General features: G+C 34.4%; 4 protein-coding genes across 5 annotated transcripts; 2 read left to right on the top strand and 2 right to left on the bottom strand.

Annotated features, from left to right (window-relative positions):
- The first annotated feature begins 355 nt into the window (after positions 1–355).
- On the top strand, positions 356–3862 carry LOC140886857 (zinc finger CCCH domain-containing protein 30-like). 2 transcript variants are annotated; one of them, XM_073293743.1, is made up of 2 exons: positions 356–605; positions 1324–3862. In XM_073293743.1, the coding sequence occupies exon 2, from the start codon at positions 1345–1347 to the stop codon at positions 3508–3510; it is 2166 nt and encodes a 721-aa protein (XP_073149844.1). In that variant the 5' UTR covers positions 356–605; positions 1324–1344; the 3' UTR covers positions 3511–3862. The 2 variants fall into 2 exon arrangements, with proteins under 2 accessions (XP_073149844.1, XP_073149843.1); XM_073293742.1 differs by having other exon boundaries at positions 356–612; positions 1330–3862.
- Positions 3863–6275: 2413 nt separating this feature from the next.
- Positions 6276–8763, bottom strand: LOC140893012 (uncharacterized). The gene is made up of 3 exons (XM_073302088.1): positions 8227–8763; positions 6943–6987; positions 6276–6475 (listed from the first exon to the last, which is right to left on the bottom strand). Exons 1-3 carry the CDS (start codon positions 8619–8621, stop codon positions 6415–6417), a joined length of 501 nt encoding a protein of 166 aa, XP_073158189.1. The 5' UTR covers positions 8622–8763; the 3' UTR covers positions 6276–6414.
- Positions 8764–18351: 9588 nt separating this feature from the next.
- LOC140886708 (polyol transporter 5-like) lies at positions 18352–20455 on the top strand. The gene is made up of 3 exons (XM_073293433.1): positions 18352–18554; positions 18789–19151; positions 19237–20455. The coding sequence occupies exons 1-3, from the start codon at positions 18401–18403 to the stop codon at positions 20268–20270; spliced, it is 1551 nt and encodes a 516-aa protein (XP_073149534.1). The 5' UTR covers positions 18352–18400; the 3' UTR covers positions 20271–20455.
- A 149-nt stretch (positions 20456–20604) lies between these two features.
- LOC140886709 (alpha-1,6-mannosyl-glycoprotein 2-beta-N-acetylglucosaminyltransferase) lies at positions 20605–22603 on the bottom strand. The gene has a single exon (XM_073293434.1). It carries the CDS (start codon positions 22160–22162, stop codon positions 20828–20830), a length of 1335 nt encoding a protein of 444 aa, XP_073149535.1. The 5' UTR covers positions 22163–22603; the 3' UTR covers positions 20605–20827.
- Between the last annotated feature and the right edge of the window lie 232 nt (positions 22604–22835).

Here is a 22835-nt window from a genome sequence, read left to right as displayed (position 1 = left end):
ACGTCACCTCAGGCCTTACCAACTTGCCTGTATCCCTGTGGGCACATTCGACACATATTTTGCATAAGAGGGAGGGGTAGGGAAAAGGCGATATATTAGATTATTAGTGTGTTAATTAAAGATTTCTTTGAACTTCAATCAACTTCTCACAAAAAAAAATATATAGCTATTCTTTCAGATATCTAATGTTAATCCTCGGATTTGTTGTTAATTTTTGTATATACAACGCATGCCACGAATAACAAAAGAAGTAAAAATAAGATTCATTATCAGCATGAGGGAGCAAATTGCAATTTACCTATATATATAGAGAATACACGAGAGAGAGAGAGAGAGAGAGAGAGAGAGAGAGAGACAGCAGGCACAAAACATAAATAAATTAAACATAGGAAATGGCGAAGAAAAAAGAGCGAAGGAGAAGAAAAGCCTCTGTTCTTCTCGTCACCTCGACTTCTTTATTCTCCCCACTCACTTTTCTTTCTCTAGATCTGTAAATAATCAGCCCCTTATAAAGCAAACCCCCTTCTTTGCAGTTTTTCAAGAACGAGTCTTTTGCTGCTCTTGGTGATGGGGTCATTTGGTTTTTCTCGTCTAATTGTTTCCTGGTACTCAGTATTTGTTTGTTTTCTAGTTTCGATTGCTTGAATATGAGATAAATTTGTGAACTTGCTGCTGGAAAGCTGTGTGTACTGGTGCAAGTATTCTGATGCTTTCAAAGTTTCGATTTTGGCTGCGTTTGTGTTTCGCTGCGTCAGAATCTTGAATGGTTATAGATATTTGAGTTTAAATTCATGGGCATGCATCATAAAAAAGGATTGCGTTGTTTATATCCCTTCTATTTTCTTTCTTAATTTTTGTTACCTGGGGTTGGACCTTGACTTTATGAGAAAGTGTTGGATTTCTTGGCCGCCGGTTTCTTGGTCGAACTATTCGAACTGGCAGTAAGATCGAGGCTTATTTTACAATTTTTGAGTTTTTGTTTTAATTTTGTGATGGGATTAGTATTTTGTTCTTGTATATGTGAGGGTAGTTCTGCTGTTTGAAGTGTGGTGACTCCTGCCCGTGTTTAATCTTTGTGTATCAGTGAAATCTCAGACCTTTTTAATTCTAGATATAAGTTAATTTTCTTTAAGCAAATTTCTACTGTTAACTTTTGTGTGCCTATATTGTTTTTGGTGGTCTTGGAGGATTAACTCGCGTGTTCTATCTATGAATTACGTTATTTGGGAATCTTTTGTCATTTCTGAATTTATCGTTGCCGTTTTCATTTCTCTTTGTGATTCTGATATCAAGATTTCTGTGTGTTTTTTTACCTCCTTGAAGTTGAAGGCAAAAAATGAAAGCATGTGCAAATTCGACCGGCTAGGGTCTGGAGGTGTATCGATTCCCGTTTCCTTTGACAATAGAAGAGACGACGCAATCATGAATTCCAATCTCTATGTTGAAACTCAAGATTCTTTTCCTAGCTTGCTTGAACTTGCTTCCAACAATGATGTTGTGGGCTTTAGAAGGTGCTTGGATCAATTACCATCTAGCGTTGATGAGGTCGGAGCATGGTATGGACGGCAAAAGGGCTCGAATCAAATGGTTTTGCAGCAAAGGACTCCCTTGATGGTGGCTGCGACTTATGGTAGTGTTGATGTTGTGAAATTGATTGTATCTTTACCTGATGTTGACACGAATAGGTCATGTGGTGTCGACAAGAGCACTGCTCTTCACTGTGCTGCATCTAGCGGGTCAACGTATGCTGTTGATGTCGTAAAACTACTCTTGGCCTCGGGTGCCGATCCTAATATAGCTGATGCTGATGGATTTTTACCTTTCGATGTTATTGTTGCATCCCTGAAGTTTCCAGAAATGAAAAATTCCCTTCAAATGATGCTCACAACGGATGCATTGTTTGAGAAAGCACACAATCTTGGTTTGTCAATTGAAACTCCAATTTCTCCGCCACTTTCGCCGGCCCAGGGACATGAATCCCTGCTTTCTCCCTCCGAATTGGCACCTTCTCCAAAGAGTGCAAGATTTCATGACATTCCCATGCCATCTGCACCAGAGAAGAAAGAATACCCAGTTGACCCTTCCTTACCTGACATCAAGAATGGCATCTATTCAACCGATGAGTTTAGGATGTTTTCTTTCAAGGTGCGGCCCTGTTCTCGTGCCTATTCACATGATTGGACCGAGTGCCCATTTGTTCATCCAGGTGAAAATGCTCGGCGGAGGGATCCAAGGAAGTACCATTACAGCTGTGTGCCGTGTCCCGATTTCCGCAAGGGGGCTTGTCGAAGGGCGGATATGTGTGAATATGCTCATGGTGTTTTCGAGAGCTGGCTCCACCCGGCACATTATAGGACACGGCTTTGCAAAGATGGTACAAGTTGCAACAGAAGAGTTTGTTTTTTCGCCCACACTCAGGATGAACTCCGACCATTATACGTCTCTACTGGTTCTGCTATTCCCTCTCCTCGATCAAATACCTCAGCTGCTAATGCCATGGATTTTGCGGCAGCGATGAGCCTTTTACCGGGTTCACCCTCGATTCCTATGATGTCACCATCTCCATTTTCTCCTCCTATTTCTCCATCTACTAATGGGATTTCGAACACTGGTTGGCCAACTCAACATAATGTTCCATTGCTGCACTTGCCCGGAAGCAATCTCCAGTCCAGTCGGCTACGTTCATCTCTTAATGCTAGAGATATTCCCACTGAAGGCTCGAGCTTTTTACCGGAAGTAGATGTCCAACAGCAGCAAATCTTGAATGAGCTATCTCTTCTATCGAATTCGAGTATTGGTACCAATTTGTTGAACCGTTCTGCTCATCCAAAAATGCCAAATCCTACAAATCTGGAGGATGTATTTTCTGCGGAGAGTTCTCCTAGATACTCTGATCAGGCATTCGGTTCAACTGTTTTTTCGCCTTCATACAAAGCAGCGGCCCTTTATCAATTCCAGCAACAGCAGCAAAGCATGCTATCTCCAATCAGAACTAGTTTTTCACCAAGAAACATGGATCACACTCTGCTGAAAACACCAATACGGGTTCCGTCTCCTGGGAGATTGTCACCGCGAAGTATAGAGCCAATATCACCAATGAGTGCTCGTACGTCATTGCTAGCTCAACGTGAGAAGCAACACCAACAGTTTCGAAGTCTTAGCTCACGTGAACTTGGTTCTAATGCTGCAGCCGCAGTTGCTTCTTTAGAAGACACTTGGCCCAGTTGGGGCTCCCCGAATGGTGCTCCAGAGTGGTCAGTCCATGCTGATGCGTTTGGGAGGATGAAAAGATCTTTATCATCCGAGCTTCTCGATAATGGGGAGGAGCCGGATTTATCATGGGTTCAATCACTCGTCAAAGAATCTGCTCAAGATATGAACGAAAAATCTGTAGCCGGTACATCCATGAGTATGGGCGCGAATCTGAGTAACCAGAACGAAGAAATCGACGAATCAGTTTTGGGCGCATGGCTTGAGCAAATGCAGCTTGATCAGCTGATGGCTCAATAACTTCGAATGGCGCTCTACTACGTCTTGAGATCAGTTAACACGATAGTTTTGTGGAGCATACCAGGTTTGGGAATCGACTTCCAAATGGCCTGAGTCCATATTATATCCGATAAAAATAATATTGTTTTTGCCTTTTGATTCATTCTTTAACCAAATATTGCAAAGAATGAGTAGCCTATGTGTTGTTGGATAAGGACCTAGTCTAGGAATTACCGATAAATATAAATATATTTTTTGGTACATAGATAGATTTTGCTCTTGATTTTCCAATGCTGTGTAAGACCAACATGAAATTGGTCTCTTTCTTGATACTAAAAAAATTCACTAATGGCCAAGAGAAATAATTAATGCAGTCATTTCTTGATTATGTCTGAAAACTTTTAGTGATAATTTTCTATATTTAATTTAACTTGCCTTAGTTGGGACAGTGGATTATCAAGAAAATAAGGAAAAGTGGGAAGAACAGAATGAGTGGAATTCATATCGATTAGCGTGGGTTTTGAGTTCTTAGATGACGAGAATTTCGATTTAAAAAAAAAAAGAAAAAATAACTTTTATCTTTTCTTTTCTGGTGACTTTATTGGGAGATAAAAAGAAAAATTCAGTTCCACGGGAATTATGAATCTTACTTTGGAAGGGACAATGATGATGAAAGGGAGACGATTTGATGGATTTTGAGGTGGGTTTTAATCATATTATATATATATATACATATATATGTTAAAAATATTATTTATTTTTTTATAATTTTGGTGAAGAAAATATGGGCATGGTTTCACTGCAAAACAAAAATGGGATATCGACAAGCATATGATGAGAAGTATGGATTAAAAGTGATGGACGACATTGCTTAGGTCTAAAGAGATGAGGCCATTTGGACATGCAATGGTACAATAATGCAAGAGTAAGGCGGAACAAGTCACAGTCAAAGATAAATGATATCTTACTTGTACAAACATTGTGTCTCAATATAGATTTCCTTAAATACATTAAGATGTAAAAATAAGATGAAATTATCCGCGGTCAAAGACGTACAAATCACTCTCAAGTTTATTAAATTTAACAACGTATTAAGGATTTATTCGACCCTATTCTTAGAGCAACTAGAACGTAGCATCTGTATCCGCGCGAGAACTTATAATTTATATTGCACAGATTATTTTATCTTTATGATCGTTAGATATATTTGGAGTGGGGTAGGATCGAACTAATGGTGTTAGATTGAAGAGAAGTATGGATGTGTGTTGGGAACAAGTATCCGAACAATAGTTTCTTTTTTATTGAAACAAAATGGGATATGATATTTAATTTATTTATCTTGGTATTGGTGCTAGTTAGTGGATTATCAAGAAGGCACGGGAACATACACTTTTGAGCATTTGGAATCCCATAACTTGCATTTAAAATTTTAATTAACGTGATAAAAAAAAATTGTTATTATTCCTGGTTTCCTTTTAGAAATTCGTGGGGATCAAACGCTAATGGGAATTTGCTTATCTGTGATATATAACAATGGAAATCAGGAAATATTTAAAAAATCTCTTACATACAAATCAATTTTATGAGACAATTTTTTATTCGACTTGAGTCGTAAAAAATTATTATTTTTTATATTAAAAATATTATCTTTTATTTTATTGTAAATATAATAGAGTTAATCGTGAAACGGGGACGTGTCACATAATTTTGCCATGTCCCATCAGAAACACGAAAAAAATTCCAATTATGCATCCTCTTTCGGTGGCTAAGGAACCCTTTTTCCTTCGTCCAATCAATTTTTGGAGATAATATTACGCAAGAAAGGGACTTGAAGCCAAAGGGTACAAGGATTTGTGATCAAACTTACTTATCTTTCCTTTTATTATTAAGAAGGAAAAGGGAAAAAAAAAAAAGTAGAAAGAAGAACTAAAGAATATGTATCCTTTGGTCATTTTTGTCAAAAGCAAATCTATGCATTCATCAAATCAAAAGATTTTATTTTATTTTCAGGGTTATGAGTAATGACGCAGAAACAGCATTTGTCAACTTAAAAGTTCGTAAGTCAGTTATTTTATGTACCTATTTTCTAGCAATAAGAATCAACATTTATTTCATTATCTGAAAATTGAAAAATTAACTCCATTGCCCCTCTCATTACTTAATGCTTGACGTTCGTTAGCTGCAATTGACCGCACTACACAACACCTTACAAAGTGTTAACAACTAGTCTCGAACACGAGATCTCTTCTCAGAAAGGGAGGTTGATGCCACTTGGGCGAACAGACCATGGCACGCCATGCTGAATTTTATGATATGATCACAAGCACCATAAACTGCATTTTCAGCCATGAATCCTAAGAGACTTTTCCACGGAAACAAGACATATATTAGTGCCACTAATTCTTGACCAAGACATGATAGGCAGTTGTCATAAAATGGTTAAAATGATTCCCAAGTTATGCATGACAGGCTGAAATGCAATTGTCATACTGATACACAATGTGCCCGCAGAGGCTTGACGGGTCACATGTTGGCCGATATCACATTCTCTGCAGATTGAGGTATACATATATTGAACACTAAACCGGTTCAAAATTGGATGTAATTGATATGGGATTTACAAAAGGTATAAAATATGCAATAACCGCTCACACAATTAGCCCGTTTTTTGAATTTGACTCTCACTCAAACCAAGAACTAACAGGCACCGCAGTATTTGTGAAATCACACTTGCTCGGGGCAAACCATGAGGGATCCAACAGTTTCAATATGTAGATACTGTGATCTTGAAGAATAGAAGTGGATTTACAGTGAAATGTAAATAGGTATTTGTGTATGGACAAAACAATCTCGTTCTACCTGTATTTTCAACATGAAATCATGTAATTCGCTAACATGGACAAAAATGGACGAATCAAGAATGCTTCAGGGTCCGTCATCATCACCATCTCCAATCAAATTACAGATATCAGAGCACTCCGAAAGACTGCTGACAAGAAAAAAATGCATAAGAATCGGCTATTCATCTGCATCTTAACACGTATAGCCTAATAAGTAAATGAAGGGTGTTGTTGGCATTATCAGGGGAACCCAAGGGGAGACGGGACACCATACACGCACATGTATATATAATTATATATCGGCCCCAGATGTCTGTAGCCATCAACTAACCCATTGACATAGCATTTGGTTTGGAAGGACATCGATCCTGTCGATGTGTTTGTGTGTCAATGAAATAGAGAGCTGACCATGATTCAGGTCACTAATCCCTAACAACAACTTTCTTGGCAAATTTACAAAGTTCAAATCCATGACATGTATTGAATTGAAAGAACTGCTACATATACTATCAAATGATCTGGGTAAATTTTGAAAATCTAGAAAGCTTAAAGCAAAGTTATGTAAGACAATGATTGAAATATTACAATGTAAAGGGAAAACAAAGGAATATACCAATATTTACGACTCCGGAATCCGTCCTTGAAAACAATCAAAGGTCTGTATATAAATGAAAAATATTATAATCAATATACACATCAAATATCGAGATATAAAAAAACTAAACATCATGCATTGGCAAAGCTCCCTCCAGATATATGAGAATTTAAAATTTTAAGACAAAAGAAAATCAATAATCATAGAAAACGGCATGCATATGACCCAATTTCAATATCAACATCGAACCAATGTCACATTCCGATCTTTGGCTGCCAAAAATCTCATTCACAAAGAGCTAGATACGATGCAGTCATGCAGACATTACTATTTGAGAGGTCATGATGCAGCTATATATGTTAGCCCCCTCGCTCTATTTCCATCATGCATTACACCAAAAACTCCTTCTTGACTTCTCTATTCTTATGAGATTCACAAACAATTCTTTTCTGTCTTCTTGCCCTTGTTCCAAAATGTGTAATTCAAAAACATGTGATCCTTGTGTTTCAAGGTGTGGTCCGTAGACATCCTGTTGCGCTGAGATATTATCCATGACGAGATGAAATTATTCATTAGTTCCATTTTTTTTTGGCATGCCTTGATCAATATATTTTTCTGTGGTTCTCCACTTTGCCTCAGTTCATATCAATTGTTCGAAGGAAAGATCATCAAATGCTAAAATTATCATCTTAGACTTGGGCTAACTAATGATACATAGAGGCATTACTATGAACTCATTTGCTAAAATTTGGGAGGCTAAGCTGCCAATCAATGTACCATTGACATGACAGAATGGTCGAACCAAGAATGAGAACAAGCATAGACCAATCTGAACTTCGAAGATAAGCTGAATAATTTACCACAGCAAAGCATCCAATTAAATCTATTCAAGACTCGGAGGTTTCTGCCACGATGCTCGTTTATTAGTTTGAAGGACTATCTATAGAAAATCTACTTGAACTTTCCTCTCCATGAAAGTCTACATTTTCTTCTTTCACAGTCCAAGTCTTACAGATAAACTAAAGGAGATGAATGTGCTGTAAACTTCGAAGTGTAAATGATATAATTAATATATATGCAATCCACTGCCGCGAAACCACATCACAACTCAAATTTTTCGTCAAGCAAGAATGCAACCTAAGAACAAGAAAGATATATATCATGAGTTGATAAAAGTCCACCCAAGCGTTAATGCACATACATCTCTTGCAGCCGCATTCAATTTGAACTATCAATTCATGATCATGGCTAAATGCTACATCTCTACGGCAGGATATATAGGATAAAAGGCCAGATTTTTACCTCCTAATACTGAAAGGGCCTTCGCCAGGAGAACCAAACCCACCCTGCATGCAAACAGTCGAACATTTACTGGTGCAGCTCTCGGCTTTTCTTGACTTGGGTCTTTGGATTTTATACCTCCTTTTGCAATCCTTCTGTTCAGCAGTGCACTCGCTGGACAAGGTTTGCGGTACGTTCGATAGAGTCTCCTCTTGTTGTTGCGGGGCCGCCACCTCACCTCCACCCGCAGACAATACCAATGCGGTGGTGGCGACTGCAGCTATGGCGGCGGCTATTTGCTTGCCTGCGGTGACGGTTCTGTAAGCTAAAGAAACAGGCTTCCTTCTTGTCGGCAATTTACCTCCAATGGGGCATATCACCGAGCAAATGGTGGACGTCGACCCAAATAGTAGCATTCCTATTCCTAACTACATATGAAAATATTTTCCACTATTTTATCCAAAATATTTTGCATTCCTCCATTTACAACCCCATGTTCTAGTGGGGACTTCTCCAATGGCTAAATACGAAACTAGACAAGGCAAGAATATGCGTGGGTGCATATGATATCTTTAACTGTTATCTTCCTGTTTGTGGGGAAAAAAAAAAACACTTTAATGAGACATTATTATTAATAGATGTTTATAATTTAAATGTTTTTTTTTTTCTATCATTTATGAAAAATATTATTTTTTATATTAAAATATTATTATTATTATAAATATTAGTCCATCTTAGGCATAAAAATATGCGAGATCGTCTCAAAAACATAATATATATATATATATATATATATATAGTAAAATTTAATTTAGTACACGAACTATTAGTTAAATGTCAAATTGGTACACAAACTTTTGTTAATAGCTTAATTGGTACATGTCCGTCGGATTCCGGTCAATTTCCGGTGACATTTATTTAAAATGTCCAATTTGCCCTTTATTACAAAAAATGTATATTTTATTTTTGATTTTAATCAGATATATTTGTATATTATATTTTATATGTAAAAATTGACTTGATTAAAAATTTTATTTGTACATAATATTTATTATATTAGATAGATTATATATTTCAACGAAAATGATTAGATAAATTATATTAAGGTATAAAATATCTAAATAATTTTAAATAAATAAATTGATACCATATAAAATAAATAAATATTTTTTACCTATAATTTTGATTTTTGTATACATAATTTTCTCGATAATATTTTGAAAAAAATATTAAATAAATAGTGATTGTGATAAAATATTTTAACTATTTAAAAATTTATTAATATATATTTTAATAAAAATATTACGTAAGTTCTACTAAAAATTAGTTTTAATTTTCAAATCATATTTATAAAAAAAACTCATCGAACCGCCAATTAAACTTCGCTATAACGTGCCACATATTTTTTAATCAACAAAATTGAATTGCATTAGTCCGAGTGTTTTTCAGTGCACAACAAAAGATAGCGGCTGCGGGTTTTCACGTCATAAAAAAATAAAAAAAATTGAAAGTTTATTTAAACACAATAATTTTATAAGAGAACATGACTAATAAAAAATTGAAAGTCGTTCTCGGTTTTTATTATAGAGAAAAATGATGAAGCTAGTTTTGAAACTAAAATAATATTAATGTTTTAATTAATTTGTATCATCAAAAGACTATTATACCATTTTTGTCATCATAATTTGGTCAAAATCAGGTGGATATGTACAAATTAAGCCATTAACAAAAGTTTGTGTATCAATTTGACATTTAACTAATAGTTCATGTATCAAATTAATTTTTGATATATATATATATATATATATATATATATATATATTCATTCTACTTTTTTTTTTCTTCTATTTAAAATATCACTTTAATTATGAATATGTTGAAATACCCTCATATTTCTCAAGAATTTTTCTGGATTCAAGGGTTTGATTGTCTTCTTGGGTATTTTTGTATACTTTGTTTATGCAATTTCATGTGTTTGTAGAATTATAATTATTATGGTCATTTAAATTTATAAATTAAATTAGGGAAGAATCAATTAATGGCATTAGAAGTGTTTTCAATTACAATGAGATAAATATTATCTTCTAACTTATTAACACATAGGTGACTTCGCGATTGTGTATTTTAAATTTATAAATTTCGATTATATAGTTTTATTATTTGCAATGAGATAATATATTAATCTTAAATCTAGACTTTATTAATTAACAAATTAGTAATGTAAAGTAGAATAAATTTCAAATGACATCATTATTAATTTGGTGAATTTGAAATTCATTTTGATTAACGTTAAATACTATATAAATATGTAAGGTGTTAATTTAAATTTTATGGCCTTACTTATCTAAAACAACAACAAAAAATACATTTGAAATCCATCAATATAAACACTACCTAAATTTCATTTCAATGTCCAATAATTTCAGTTATAATTAATCAAATTCTAAACCCAATGAACCACTTAAATCTCAAATAATAAACCAGTCCATGTCATGATAATAATACGATTCTAATAAATTTATTTTTTCCCCCAAAATATATGCATGCCATTTCTTTATCAATTTTTTTTTTTTTTTTAGAAAATTTCTTTATCAAATTACGTATATATATGAGCCACTAAAAATGAATTGAAACAGAATATAAAGCCATTTGCTCTCTCTCTCTCTATATCTCTCTCTAAATAAAATTAAAGAAAAACTGTAATTTTGGTCCTTTATATATGTCACTTTGCGATTTCGATCCTCGATGTTTTTATATATCTGTTTTAGTCCTATATGTTTCCGCCCCCGAACATTATGACTTTATTTATTTGGAATGAACGAGAGCTTTGGAACCCATGTGCATTCATATAATTAAGGCATCGTTTAGTGGCCAAAAGTCACCCTTTTTTGTTATATACTAGATAAATGGCACGTACGTTGTATCTGAAAACACGCAGTTACGTTACATGTTGAAACACACGGTGATAATTTAGAACACATTTATATTTTTTGTGAATATATTTCAGTATGTTCCATTCTTTGAGCAAAAGAAATGAAAACAGTGCTAGAGCCAAGTAGTGAAGCAGAATTATGTAATTACCAACATCTTCGTATCTATTTGTTGTGGAGGCTTGGTGTAAGGTATCATTTCCACGGTGACATATCACCACCTCACGTGTCCATTTCAATCCATATTATGCTTCTATATACATAGATGCATGTGTGAGTGTAATGAAACGGAAAGTACGTATACCTAATATATTCCATGAGAAATGAATCAATCATCTTCTATATTTTCATTGCAGTGTTACGTGCCTCACTTCCCTCGAGAATGTTTCTCTTCAAAGATGTGGAAGCGGAGATGTTTGATCCTTCCTTGTTGGCACTATTTAGCCTTCCTTTGATCAATGATCTTCTTTTTTTGTTTGGTAATTGCTGGAATGAAGTGGACGTGTTTTTGAATGCGTTCAACGATTATTGAAACCTTGTTTTTATGGTTTTTGATGCTCTGATCCAACTTTATCAAAGACATGCGGCTCTCTTTGTGACAGGTGATTACGTCGTTGATTTTCTGCATCGTATTCAAGATCTATAATATTATATCATATAGCTGCGAATGATATGATGTGATAAAAATGTTAATTTTTCCCCAATGAGTACTAAAGTACTGTTGAATTTACTTCATTGTGATTTTTTATGTATTCTTCAACAGTATGAACAATGAATACGAGGAAAATTTTGCCAAACATAGTTACCCTTGCGACACCAGTTCCAGTTCCATCTTCAATCATGACATTAAGTTTATTCCTGAGAATATATTTAATAGGTGCATCATATGCAATGATAAGGATATGTTTAACAGAGATTGAAGTAAAACTAATAAGAAACCTTTTAATCTCAATGGGTTTATTTTGTACAGTTTGGCAAACATTCCACTAATCCACGTCATCTTCCAAACCACTCTTTCGAATATGACAAAGATTGGTGAAAAGTTTCCCATAGCTAAGAACATCAGTCGGTGGGCAGTCCACAAGTATTGTTGCAATAGTCTCTGCAAAACGAAAGTCATTTGTGTAACGTTCTAAAACTCGGGAACAGTACAATACATACATTCTTTAAAATATTATGAAAAATCTTTTCGCGGAATAGAAAATTTTTCTTAAAAGAGTAATTCGTTGCACCAACTTCCACATAACATAAACATCAAGTTCGTTTGCAAACAAATACAAACCAACGCTAAAATAATTAAATACTTGTTTTCTTTACAAATACTTTAAAATGATGTGCACAACATATAAATTCTTTGGACAACGTGCTTATATATCTCCTTCCCACACGACCGTTTGTTCTTCTTCATGTCTGTCCTCGAACTCGTCGATGAAATCATCAACAACATTATTACCTATATCATTCAAGTATAATGAGTCTAAAGACTCAACAAGCATAAACATACATATCATTAACATAATGAATATGCTTTAAACTTGAAAAACTTGAACATAAACATCATGCAATAACTCATAACATTACTTTTTTAATCCTTGATGAAATATATGCAATCGTGGTATTTATGTCTTATGAGCACATTAGGTTCCCGTGATCACGGTCGTTGTTCAACGTCATTCTTTGGAAAGTCTCTCCCAGAGCTAGCACATACCGGAAGTCCGATCCTTTACTTCCATATCTTGAGCCATTGTTAGAAAGGTCCCTCCGGAGCTCATCACGGAGTACCAATCCCGTATCATCACCACAAAAACATGTATAACTTTGTCATAACATCATAACTTTCTTAAACTTCATCATAGACTTGTAACTTACTCAAGAATCATTTCATAAACATCATGCTTCATACATCAAATAATTTTGATGGATAAACATTCATATAATAATTAATCATGCAATACAAATATATGTATATCGATCCATGCAAGTCGTTCTGTCTACTCGAGACATCGAAATTTGAAACTTTTTCAAAACAACATCTTAAATATACTTAAAATATCATAAACATGAATTTAGGATTCAAAAATGGCAAGAAACATTTTTTGGACATAGTTTGAAGTACAGGGGTGCAGAAAATGGCGCCTCTGCAGAAAATCCAACAGCGTGGGGGTGCCAATAAATTGTGCCCCTGCCCGCTGCTGCTGCCCGTGACGCCGGGCAGCGGCGCAAGGAAAAAAAAACATACGCTATTTTTGGTTTCTTTCCGTCTTTTTCGATTCAAAACTTCCAAAACACCTACTAATCAATACCTAACATGTAAGTGATCTTAAAAACACATTAACTCACTCTCCCAACAATTTAAACACCAAGATTTGAGTCTAAAAACACATCAAGTTCAACTCAACTTCAAATTTCAGATTTTTACTCTTTAAAAACCCTTGCACCAAAAACACCTCAAATATCCAACTTAACTTCAAACATCAACACTTAAACTTCCACAACACATTAAAAATCATTCTTAACATAAAATATCAAATTTTGAACTTAAAAAACACAACAAAATTTTCATTTTTCAGAAAAATAAAATTCTTCACAAGTCTAGAACTCGATTTCTCAAATGAGAGAACAGTTTATTGGATGGGAACGAGTACTAGCTAGGAAATGTCGGGTGTTCGTTGAGGGCCGTTGGATGACATTCAGGGCTTTGATGATGGCACGTGTCGGTGTCTCAGATTTTCATAAAAGTTTTTTTAAAAAATTATAATAAAAAAATTAAATTAAATTAAATTTGGTATGAAAATAAACCCCTTTCATTTATATAAGAATTTGCCGTAGTTGGTAATTTTCAGGAAAACCCTTTTGATTCTTAACTATTAGTTTCTTGGTGTTTATACAAGTACTTTTAAAAGATTTAATAATTACTGACCATTAATTTGCAATTAAATTTTATATTAAGGGTCGACACAATATATATATATATATATATATATATATATATATATATATATATATATATATATATATATATATTTTATATCACCATTGCGAAATAGATTATATTCTTCGAGGAAATGCCCAACCCTTCGATTGGGAAACTAAATGTGGACTTGTCCATCCTTAGCTCGGAGTGACTGCACATTTCAATTCCCACATGCAAATTGTTGTCCATAACATTGCAGTATCATCTGTCCAAAAATAATTAACATGTAATATCATATTAGCAACCTCAACTGGAACTAGCTAGTCCGGATATTCCATGTTTAGTAAAGGGTGGGCATATCAGTTACGAGAGCCTCTCAATCTTATAAACAACTCCATCATTACTCGCAGCGGCGTCGTGGGATCGCAACAGCGACTATATAATATTAGCACTTACTTATGCTCCAGTATGGAGTTAGATAGTGTTTTGGAGCGCTTTTGCTTATTTCAAAGTGATTCTTGTAAAGATTATTTTGAAGTTGGTGATTAGAAATTAAAGTAGCTAGGGAGTGTTTGACAATAAAAAAAATTAAAACTATGCAAGCTAAAATTTAGTGTTGGGAAAATAATTGCTTTCAAACTTAAATATTTTTTAGTTAAATGACAATCATACCCTTATTTAATTTTTTAATTTTTTAACACTCACACCATAAAAAATATGTTTATATATTATTATACATTATGAATTTTGTATTAAAAAATATTTTATTTTTTATAACATGAATACTTGAAAATATATATAAGATTAATAAAAATATAAAAAATGACAAAATTTGTATAAATATACAAGATATGTACAAAAATAATTTATGAAAATGCAATATATATATTTTAAAAAGTAAATAATTGAAATAAAATATTATTGAAATTTTATAAAAATTCTATTAGAAACTATTAAAACTTATATATAAATAAAATTTAACAACGTATAAAAATTAGGTCAAAATAAGTTAGGGTAATTGCTTAATATGATAAATTTATTAAAGGTATAAATGTCAACTTGTAATTTTAGACATTAAACAAAAAAGCAGAAGCAAAAAAAAGAATCAAATTCTTGTTTATTGCTTTTGGGTAAAAGTTGTAGAAGCTAAATTAGAATTTAACATTCTTAAACACTCAAAAGCACTTACAGCTAGAAGCTAAAAAATACTTTGTACAATTTCTACCAAACACTCCCTTAGTAGTTTGTAGTTAAAGCTGAAAATCTGTGTTAGATTGTCAAAGTTCGGGTGCTGCTTATAATTCATCATGTAGTTGAAGTTTGTTATCATGACCTGCCAATACTCCTTGATACCATTTGGTATCATTTATGGGATGTACGATAGATAAATAAAAACATGATGAGATGTGAATAAACATGACATAGATATAAATAATATGTTGTTTTGTATGTTTTTGATTTTGTAGGATTATTTTTGTTTATTCTCTTAATTACCATTTTTAATTTCACACAATTTCAATTATATGACACTCATCCTCCACTAATACAATGTGTTGAAAGGTATTTGTTATCAAGCCTACATCTAATGTCATACCGTGTCATGAGATATCATTGGGTTAAATAAAAAATGAGAGAAATATGGGATGAGTAAAATTTATGTCTCATCTCAGTTTCATCTCATGTACCAAACGATACCCTTGTAGTTTAGTTTGACATGCCAGTGGACACTAGTGGGGCACATATCATTTGCGCACTAGACTAATGGGGCCAGATTATTGCTCTTTGCACGACCTGAAACCACTGAACCAAGGTGCGGTAAATCTAGGGGTGGAATAGGGTCGGAACCCGTCCCGTAACCCTCTTACCCAACTCCCGTCCCGAAAAGAATCAAAAAATTTTTTATCTCCCGATCCCGTTCCCAACACATATCATGATCCGAACATTCAGGATCCCGTCGGGTAGGGAGAGGAAATCCCGAAATTTTGTTTCAAATTCAAGATTTCGTTATAAAAACAAAAAATGTGATTATTTTATTAAAAATGCTATTTAGAAACTTATATTTCTAAATAAAAAATAAATATTCAACTTAAAATATATAATATTAAAATATTTCGAATATATTCCGGATAATTCTTCAAAGTTTTGGTAAGTAAAAGAAGTGCATCGGGTAATATTAATAAAATATTTGGATACAATTAGTAAATAAATTTTGTTAAATAGATAGTCAAATTGATCTCTTGTTACATATTTGTTCTAATTAGATAATTATAAATATGAATTAATTAAATTATTAATATATTTTTTAAAAAAATACATAACAATAAAATGTCATTTCGTGATTTCACGATTTGATCATTCCAACAATAAAAATTATGCTAATTAAATCTACAATTAATTGTTATATGGGTTGAAACATAATAATATTTAGCTCCATATATTAATAAAATTATTAATAAAATATATTATTATATTATTTCGGGATGGGTCGGAAATCCTGTCGAGTCAGAAAAATGTCGGGTAGGGATTTTTTCGGGACGAAAATGGGATGGGATTCGGGAAGGGTCGGGATTTCGGAAATTTTTGTCATCCCTAGGTAAATCTGAACTGGATGGAACAAACGCAAAGAATCCCTCCAAAATGAGTTATATTTGTCACGCCTCGAAATCGAGGTTGGTTGACGTCGATGTTTGTTTAACAATTTAACATTGAAACAACAAGCCTTGTAATACAAATCTTTTCAAAAACTAGTTTATTTCATAAACCATAACTGTTTTCAGAGTGAGAAATATAAGTACGAAAGAGACAACGTAGTAAGAAACAAAACTGAAATAAATGTTTGAATCTTCGTGTCTCAACTTGATCACCAACCTCAAAACAGCTGATCTTCTTCCTTATCTTGGGAGGGAAGTAAGATGAGTAAAATCGAAAATAAATCAAACTAATTAATCAAATTGTAGCGCAAATAAATATTAAAAAAATTTACGAAAGTGCATTTATAATCTACATGCTCTCAAAGCTCAGTTTCATTGGAATGACACTCTAAAAAATGAAATTTACTGACATATTTTTAAGGGAACTTGTGGATTTATTATTATTTTTTTAGAGTTTCTATTTTTTTAAACTCTTTATTCTATTTTTGGTTAGCCAAAAATTATATGTAAAAATTATTTTTAAAAAAAATTAAAATATGGAAGTCAAACCAAAAAATGTAGACGTCTTTATACCTTTCATATTGAAATAAAAATCAAAGACAAGATGATGAAATCAAAATTTATCTATATGTAGGATGATGAAAGGACAAAAAAACATTAATTTCACAAAAAAAAGTGGGTAGTTGGCCATAATAATTAACACACATCTACCGAAATAATTTAATGCAAACACACGAATCCAAATTTACATGCATGAATCAATAATCCTTCAACTATATATCAAATTATCAAAAATTAGCTCTTATTTTTCCTAGGAATATCATTTTCCATTAAACATTCAAACTACAAGGTTATGAAATTTGGTGGAGTTAAGAATACTATTAAATATGACTCTATTGAGTTAGTGCAAAAAATACATAAACAACCTTATGAACCACAAATAAATAAGGAAATAAAATTATAAGTTCACAAATCAAACTCATATATTTATATTTAATAAAATAATAGTATAGAATAGAATATTAGATTAGATTAGATATTAGGTATATATAATAGAAAAATTAAATCAAATAAGAAAAAGAACCAAATAATAAATTGTAGATGCACAAAATTTTAAGTTTTTTATTTGAAAGAGTACATATCAAATAAGAGAAAAACCAAATGATAAATAGTAGATACACAAAATTTTAATTTTTTATTTGAAAGAGTGCATGATATACTTTTTTTAAAATAAAATACTTAATTGAAGACTCACATAAATAAATAATTAAAAAAACACATTAATTATGTAGTATTAATTGAAAAAGATTGTCAAGTAAATTCATAAATAAACTCACATATTTATAATAATAATAATAATAATAATAATAATAATAATTGATGAAAGAGTGCATGATATATATTTTTAAATAAATTACTTAATTGATGAGTCACATAAATAAATAATTGAAAAAATACATTAATTATATACTATTAATAGAAAAGGGTAGCTAACCACGTAAATTCATAAATAAACTCACATATTTAGAAATGTGCAAGTAATGTAATGTAATAATAGATTAATGGAAAAGAATAGTCATATAAATTCATAAATAAACTCATTAGATATGTAATATAATAGATAATAGATAATACATAGATATTCATATGCCCATATATGTAATTATAGAAACCCAAGACAAACAAAGAGAAGAAGAAGAATGGATGATCAGAAGCAATCTGATAACGTCAATGAAGTTTCGAGCAAAATCCATATGCCTAATCATTCTGCAGCCACAAACAAACACAAAAGAAACAAATATGCTTTGGCTATATCAATTCTTGCTTCTATGACTTCAGTCTTGCTGGGATATGGTATTCTTCTTCTTATTGTTACTATTTTCTTCAACTTAATTAGTGATAATTTTACTCTGGGAATTTTAAATCTTCTTCATATGGGATTATTATTCTTATGGGTGATGGATTTATATATTATTTTTCCTCTTTAAAGTAAGTTTCTAACATGTGATATCAAAAAGATTAAAAAAAAATATAGAGTTAATCGTCAGATAGTATACTCATTTTATGATCGACAACCATTAAATATAGACACAGGAGTAATGAGTGGAGCAAGTCTATACATCAAGAAAGATTTGAAAATCAGCGATGTCCAAATCGAGATTCTGGTGGGGACCATCAACATCTACTCCCTCGTCGGATCCGCCATGGCGGGGCGGACCTCCGACTGGATTGGGCGGCGTTACACCATTGTCTTGGCCTCCGCAATCTTCTTTGTAGGAGCAATACTCATGGGCTTCGCCACTGACTACGCCTTCCTTATGGTGGGCAGATTTGTTGCCGGCATCGGGGTCGGCTACGCACTCATGATCGCGCCGGTGTATGCTGCCGAGGTGGCGCCTACCTCCTCCCGTGGATTCCTCACTTCCTTCCCGGAAGTCTTCATCAACTTCGGTGTGTACTTTGGCTAGAAGATCACTTTTTTCACTATAATAATAATATGAAGATATTTGCTTATTTAGTTTGGTTATGTGAACAGGTGTTCTGCTTGGATTTGTATCAAACTATGCATTCGCGGGTCTCCCACTAAAATTAGGCTGGCGACTGATGCTCGGACTCGGCGCAGTCCCGTCCATCTTCCTGGCCATTGGTGTACTAGCCATGCCAGAGTCGCCTCGATGGCTAGTCCTCCAAGGCCGGCTTGGTGACGCCAAAAAAGTTCTCCTCAGAGTATCAGATTCACCAGAAGAAGCCCAACTGAGATTTGCTGACATCAAGGAGGCCGCAGGATTGCCTGAAAACTGCGACGACAACCTCATAACCGTCCCAACACGCAGCCACGGCGAGGATGTCTGGAAAGAGCTGCTCCTCCATCCAACACCACCAGTTCTTCACATTCTAGTCGCTTGCATCGGCATACACCTCTTCCAACAAGCTAGTGGAGTAGACGCAGTCCTGATGTACAGTCCAAGAATCTACGCGAAAGCTGGAATAAAAAATGATTCAGACAAGTTACTCGCCACCATCGCCGTCGGGGCAAGCAAGACCATATTCGTTCTGGTGGCTACATTCTTAGTCGACAGGGTGGGGCGACGGGTACTCCTGCTGACGAGTTGCGGTGGAATGATAGCATCCCTAATGGGACTTGCTGTTGGATTAACCATAATCGACCACCACAAAGATCAAGCTATTATCTGGGCAGTGGTGTTGTGTATCATCACGACTTTATCAAGTGTCGCCTTCTTCTCCATCGGAATGGGTCCTATAGCATGGGTCTACAGCTCTGAGATATTTCCACTGAGGCTGAGAGCTCAAGGATGCAGCATAGGAGTGGCCGTGAATCGATTCACGAGTGGAGTCGTTCTGATGACCTTTATATCACTTTACAAGGCCATCACGATCGGCGGGGCATTCTTTTTGTTCAGTGGAATCACCACTGTGGCTTGGCTATTCTTCTACACATTGTTACCTGAGACACAGGGGAGAACCTTGGAGGAAATGGAGGCTTTGTTTGGGAGTTTCTTCAAGTGGAGGTCCACCATCAAAGAGTTGGAGAAAAGAAATGAAGCCTAACCTTTTGCACTTTGTTGTTTCATTTGTACGTATGGGTGTGGGCGTGGTTTAGTCGTTCCAATTACTCGCCTTCTCTGTGTTGCGGGTGCAACATCGAGGCTCGCTTCATATGCTATTTCGACAACTTGAAGTTCAAGATGCAGCACAAACTTCAAACAGAAGATTCGAGTGTTTTGAGGCACTGAAAGCATTTGAGCTCAAGTTCGAATCTTGAAATATAATTAGTATTTAGATCTGTTTGCACTTCTAGATATCATGCTAGACCCAAGTTCGAGGTTCAACCCGTGTATGTAAACAGTGAAGGATGAAGATGTAAGAGCAAACCAACTGTATGAAAATCAGGCAATAAGATGTATAAACATGTTATAGGAATATCTTACTGGTACACATTTGGAAGAAAAAATGAAAAACAAAATTGCAATTTCTTAGAACAGAGCAAAACGATAATGAAATGACATTGTCATAGGCTCCTCTAATTGTACAACAAAGATGCAAATATAAAAGCTATATCCCCTTTCATCACAGGACAAACAACGTCCACTTCGTGGGTTCATGTCTTAGCTTGTTCTAACCGAGCTAAACGTCATTGACACCTTTCCCAAATCTTTAACCACATACATCTTGGAAAATTGCATACACAATTCACGATCTCGAGTATCTCCCCACCCTCCCCAACCCCGAAAACCAGCTTTATAACCAGGTTGGTTCGTGAGTACGTTTACTCCCCATTTTGATTTGATATTCGGAACTCTATCCTCTTGTTCCACTTCGAAATTCACAGAACCATCATGAACACATGGGGCTTTCTCGTCCTGTCCTTGATGCAATCCGCATTTTCCAAAGTGAACAGCACTTGTCCTAGGTCCCCGTAAGGAGTACACAGGTCCTCCAAATGAAGGATACACGGTAGCCCACATTGTTATATCCCAATTATAATCATCAAAAGCGCAAAACTCTCTAGCTTTCCTGTGTATCTTTCTCCATACAGTTCGGTTAAAGGCATATCCCACATTCCCCATCCTCTCTGCAATCAGAGTCTCCAACCTTTCTCCTCTTAACTTCACATCAGAGGGTGCAAGATTTGCAGCATAGCAAAGTGGGCATTTTTTATGCTTCAACTCCGTCAGTAACATCAAATTTTGATATGCATTGGGATATATAAAGTGATCCTCTTCGATGAAGAGAATATGACCAGAATGCTTTCTGGTCTCTCTCAAACCATCCCACACAGTGTTCATCATCCACCACCAATGATGCTTCAACGACACAATCTTCGGTAAACGGTGGTTGCCATACTGATCCGGATTCCCTTTACACTTAATCTTTGCAGGATCCTCTTTGTCCTTACAATCTCCAGGTGAAACACCAGGAAAACTACTACCAAAGACATGGGGCGAATATGGGGCAAAAATTTGTTTCACTTGGCAAAACTTGATACCCTTCACAATCTTATCCATCTCCTCGAAAAAACCATCGTGACTAACTATCAGCAGCGTTTCGCTAATCCCTACTACTTGGGAAAGGCTATCAATGACCACTTGAAGATATTTAGGCCGGTTGTGAACATACAACACAATGACTATATGATGCTTGGCTAACTTAGGATATAAATCCAAGTTCTTGGGTGGCATCCGATTATGATCCTCTAACAAAATCGAAAGCTCATTTTGTGTAGGAAGCTCTAAATTCTCGGAAAATCCCAAAGTATAGTTGTCAGCAGTCAATCCAAAAGAATCATCATCACTCGCAAAGGTGTATCTTTTGTTGATTAAATCTACAACAGCATTTGTTCTTAATACCAAAACCAATAAAAAAGATCCCAACAGAAAGATCAAAACTGCACGCCTAAAAGACCCATCTTTCACTCGAGCTTTTCTGAACAAAGCCGCCATGTATATAATCCCTACCCACTAATACTACTCAGTTAAAAGAAACCATTTTCTTCTTTTCTTTTCCTAGCAAAATCTTATCGAACAAAATAATCAGAAGCTAGGAGACTAGGAGAAACTGTGAAGAATAAGAACCTCGAAGAAAAGGATCTTCGGATTGGGGGAGTACGCAGACCATCCCCCTTCGAGCTGCAGAGTTGACTTTTTCTGAGAATCGAGGAAATTCAACAGCGAATGCTGGAAAACCCTTGAAGATAATTAGTTGAAGATGAAGAAATGGACAAGAAAAGCGATCCCTTATCACTGGAGAAATTCAAAGAACTGGTTTTGGACATCGGAAGAGGAATGATGTAATGAACATGAAAATAATTTGTTCTTGATTTGGGAAGAAATACGAAATTACAGACAGATTACTGATTACGAGTGGAATTTGTGAAAAATTATTGTTTCTGACGCCTAAACTACGCTAAGCTACTTGCCTAACTCTATTACTCCTAAATCAAATTCATTTTTTTTTTTATTTTTGTTTTGTTTTTTTTTGAAAAATTTTATTTTTGTTTTTAAAAAAGAACAAAACCCAATTCTTTTCAAATGTAGTATTATATAAATCTAGAATCCCATTTTTTTAAAAAAGGAAAACGAAATTTTATAGGCAATATGATGAGGTAGGATGCTT

This window comes from Henckelia pumila, chromosome 3 (assembly GCF_033568475.1).
Source record: "Henckelia pumila isolate YLH828 chromosome 3, ASM3356847v2, whole genome shotgun sequence".
NCBI classification, from domain to species: domain Eukaryota; kingdom Viridiplantae; phylum Streptophyta; class Magnoliopsida; order Lamiales; family Gesneriaceae; genus Henckelia; species Henckelia pumila.
The sequence above is the reverse complement of the archived record's forward strand: the minus strand, read 5'-3'. Positions and strand labels throughout refer to the sequence as shown.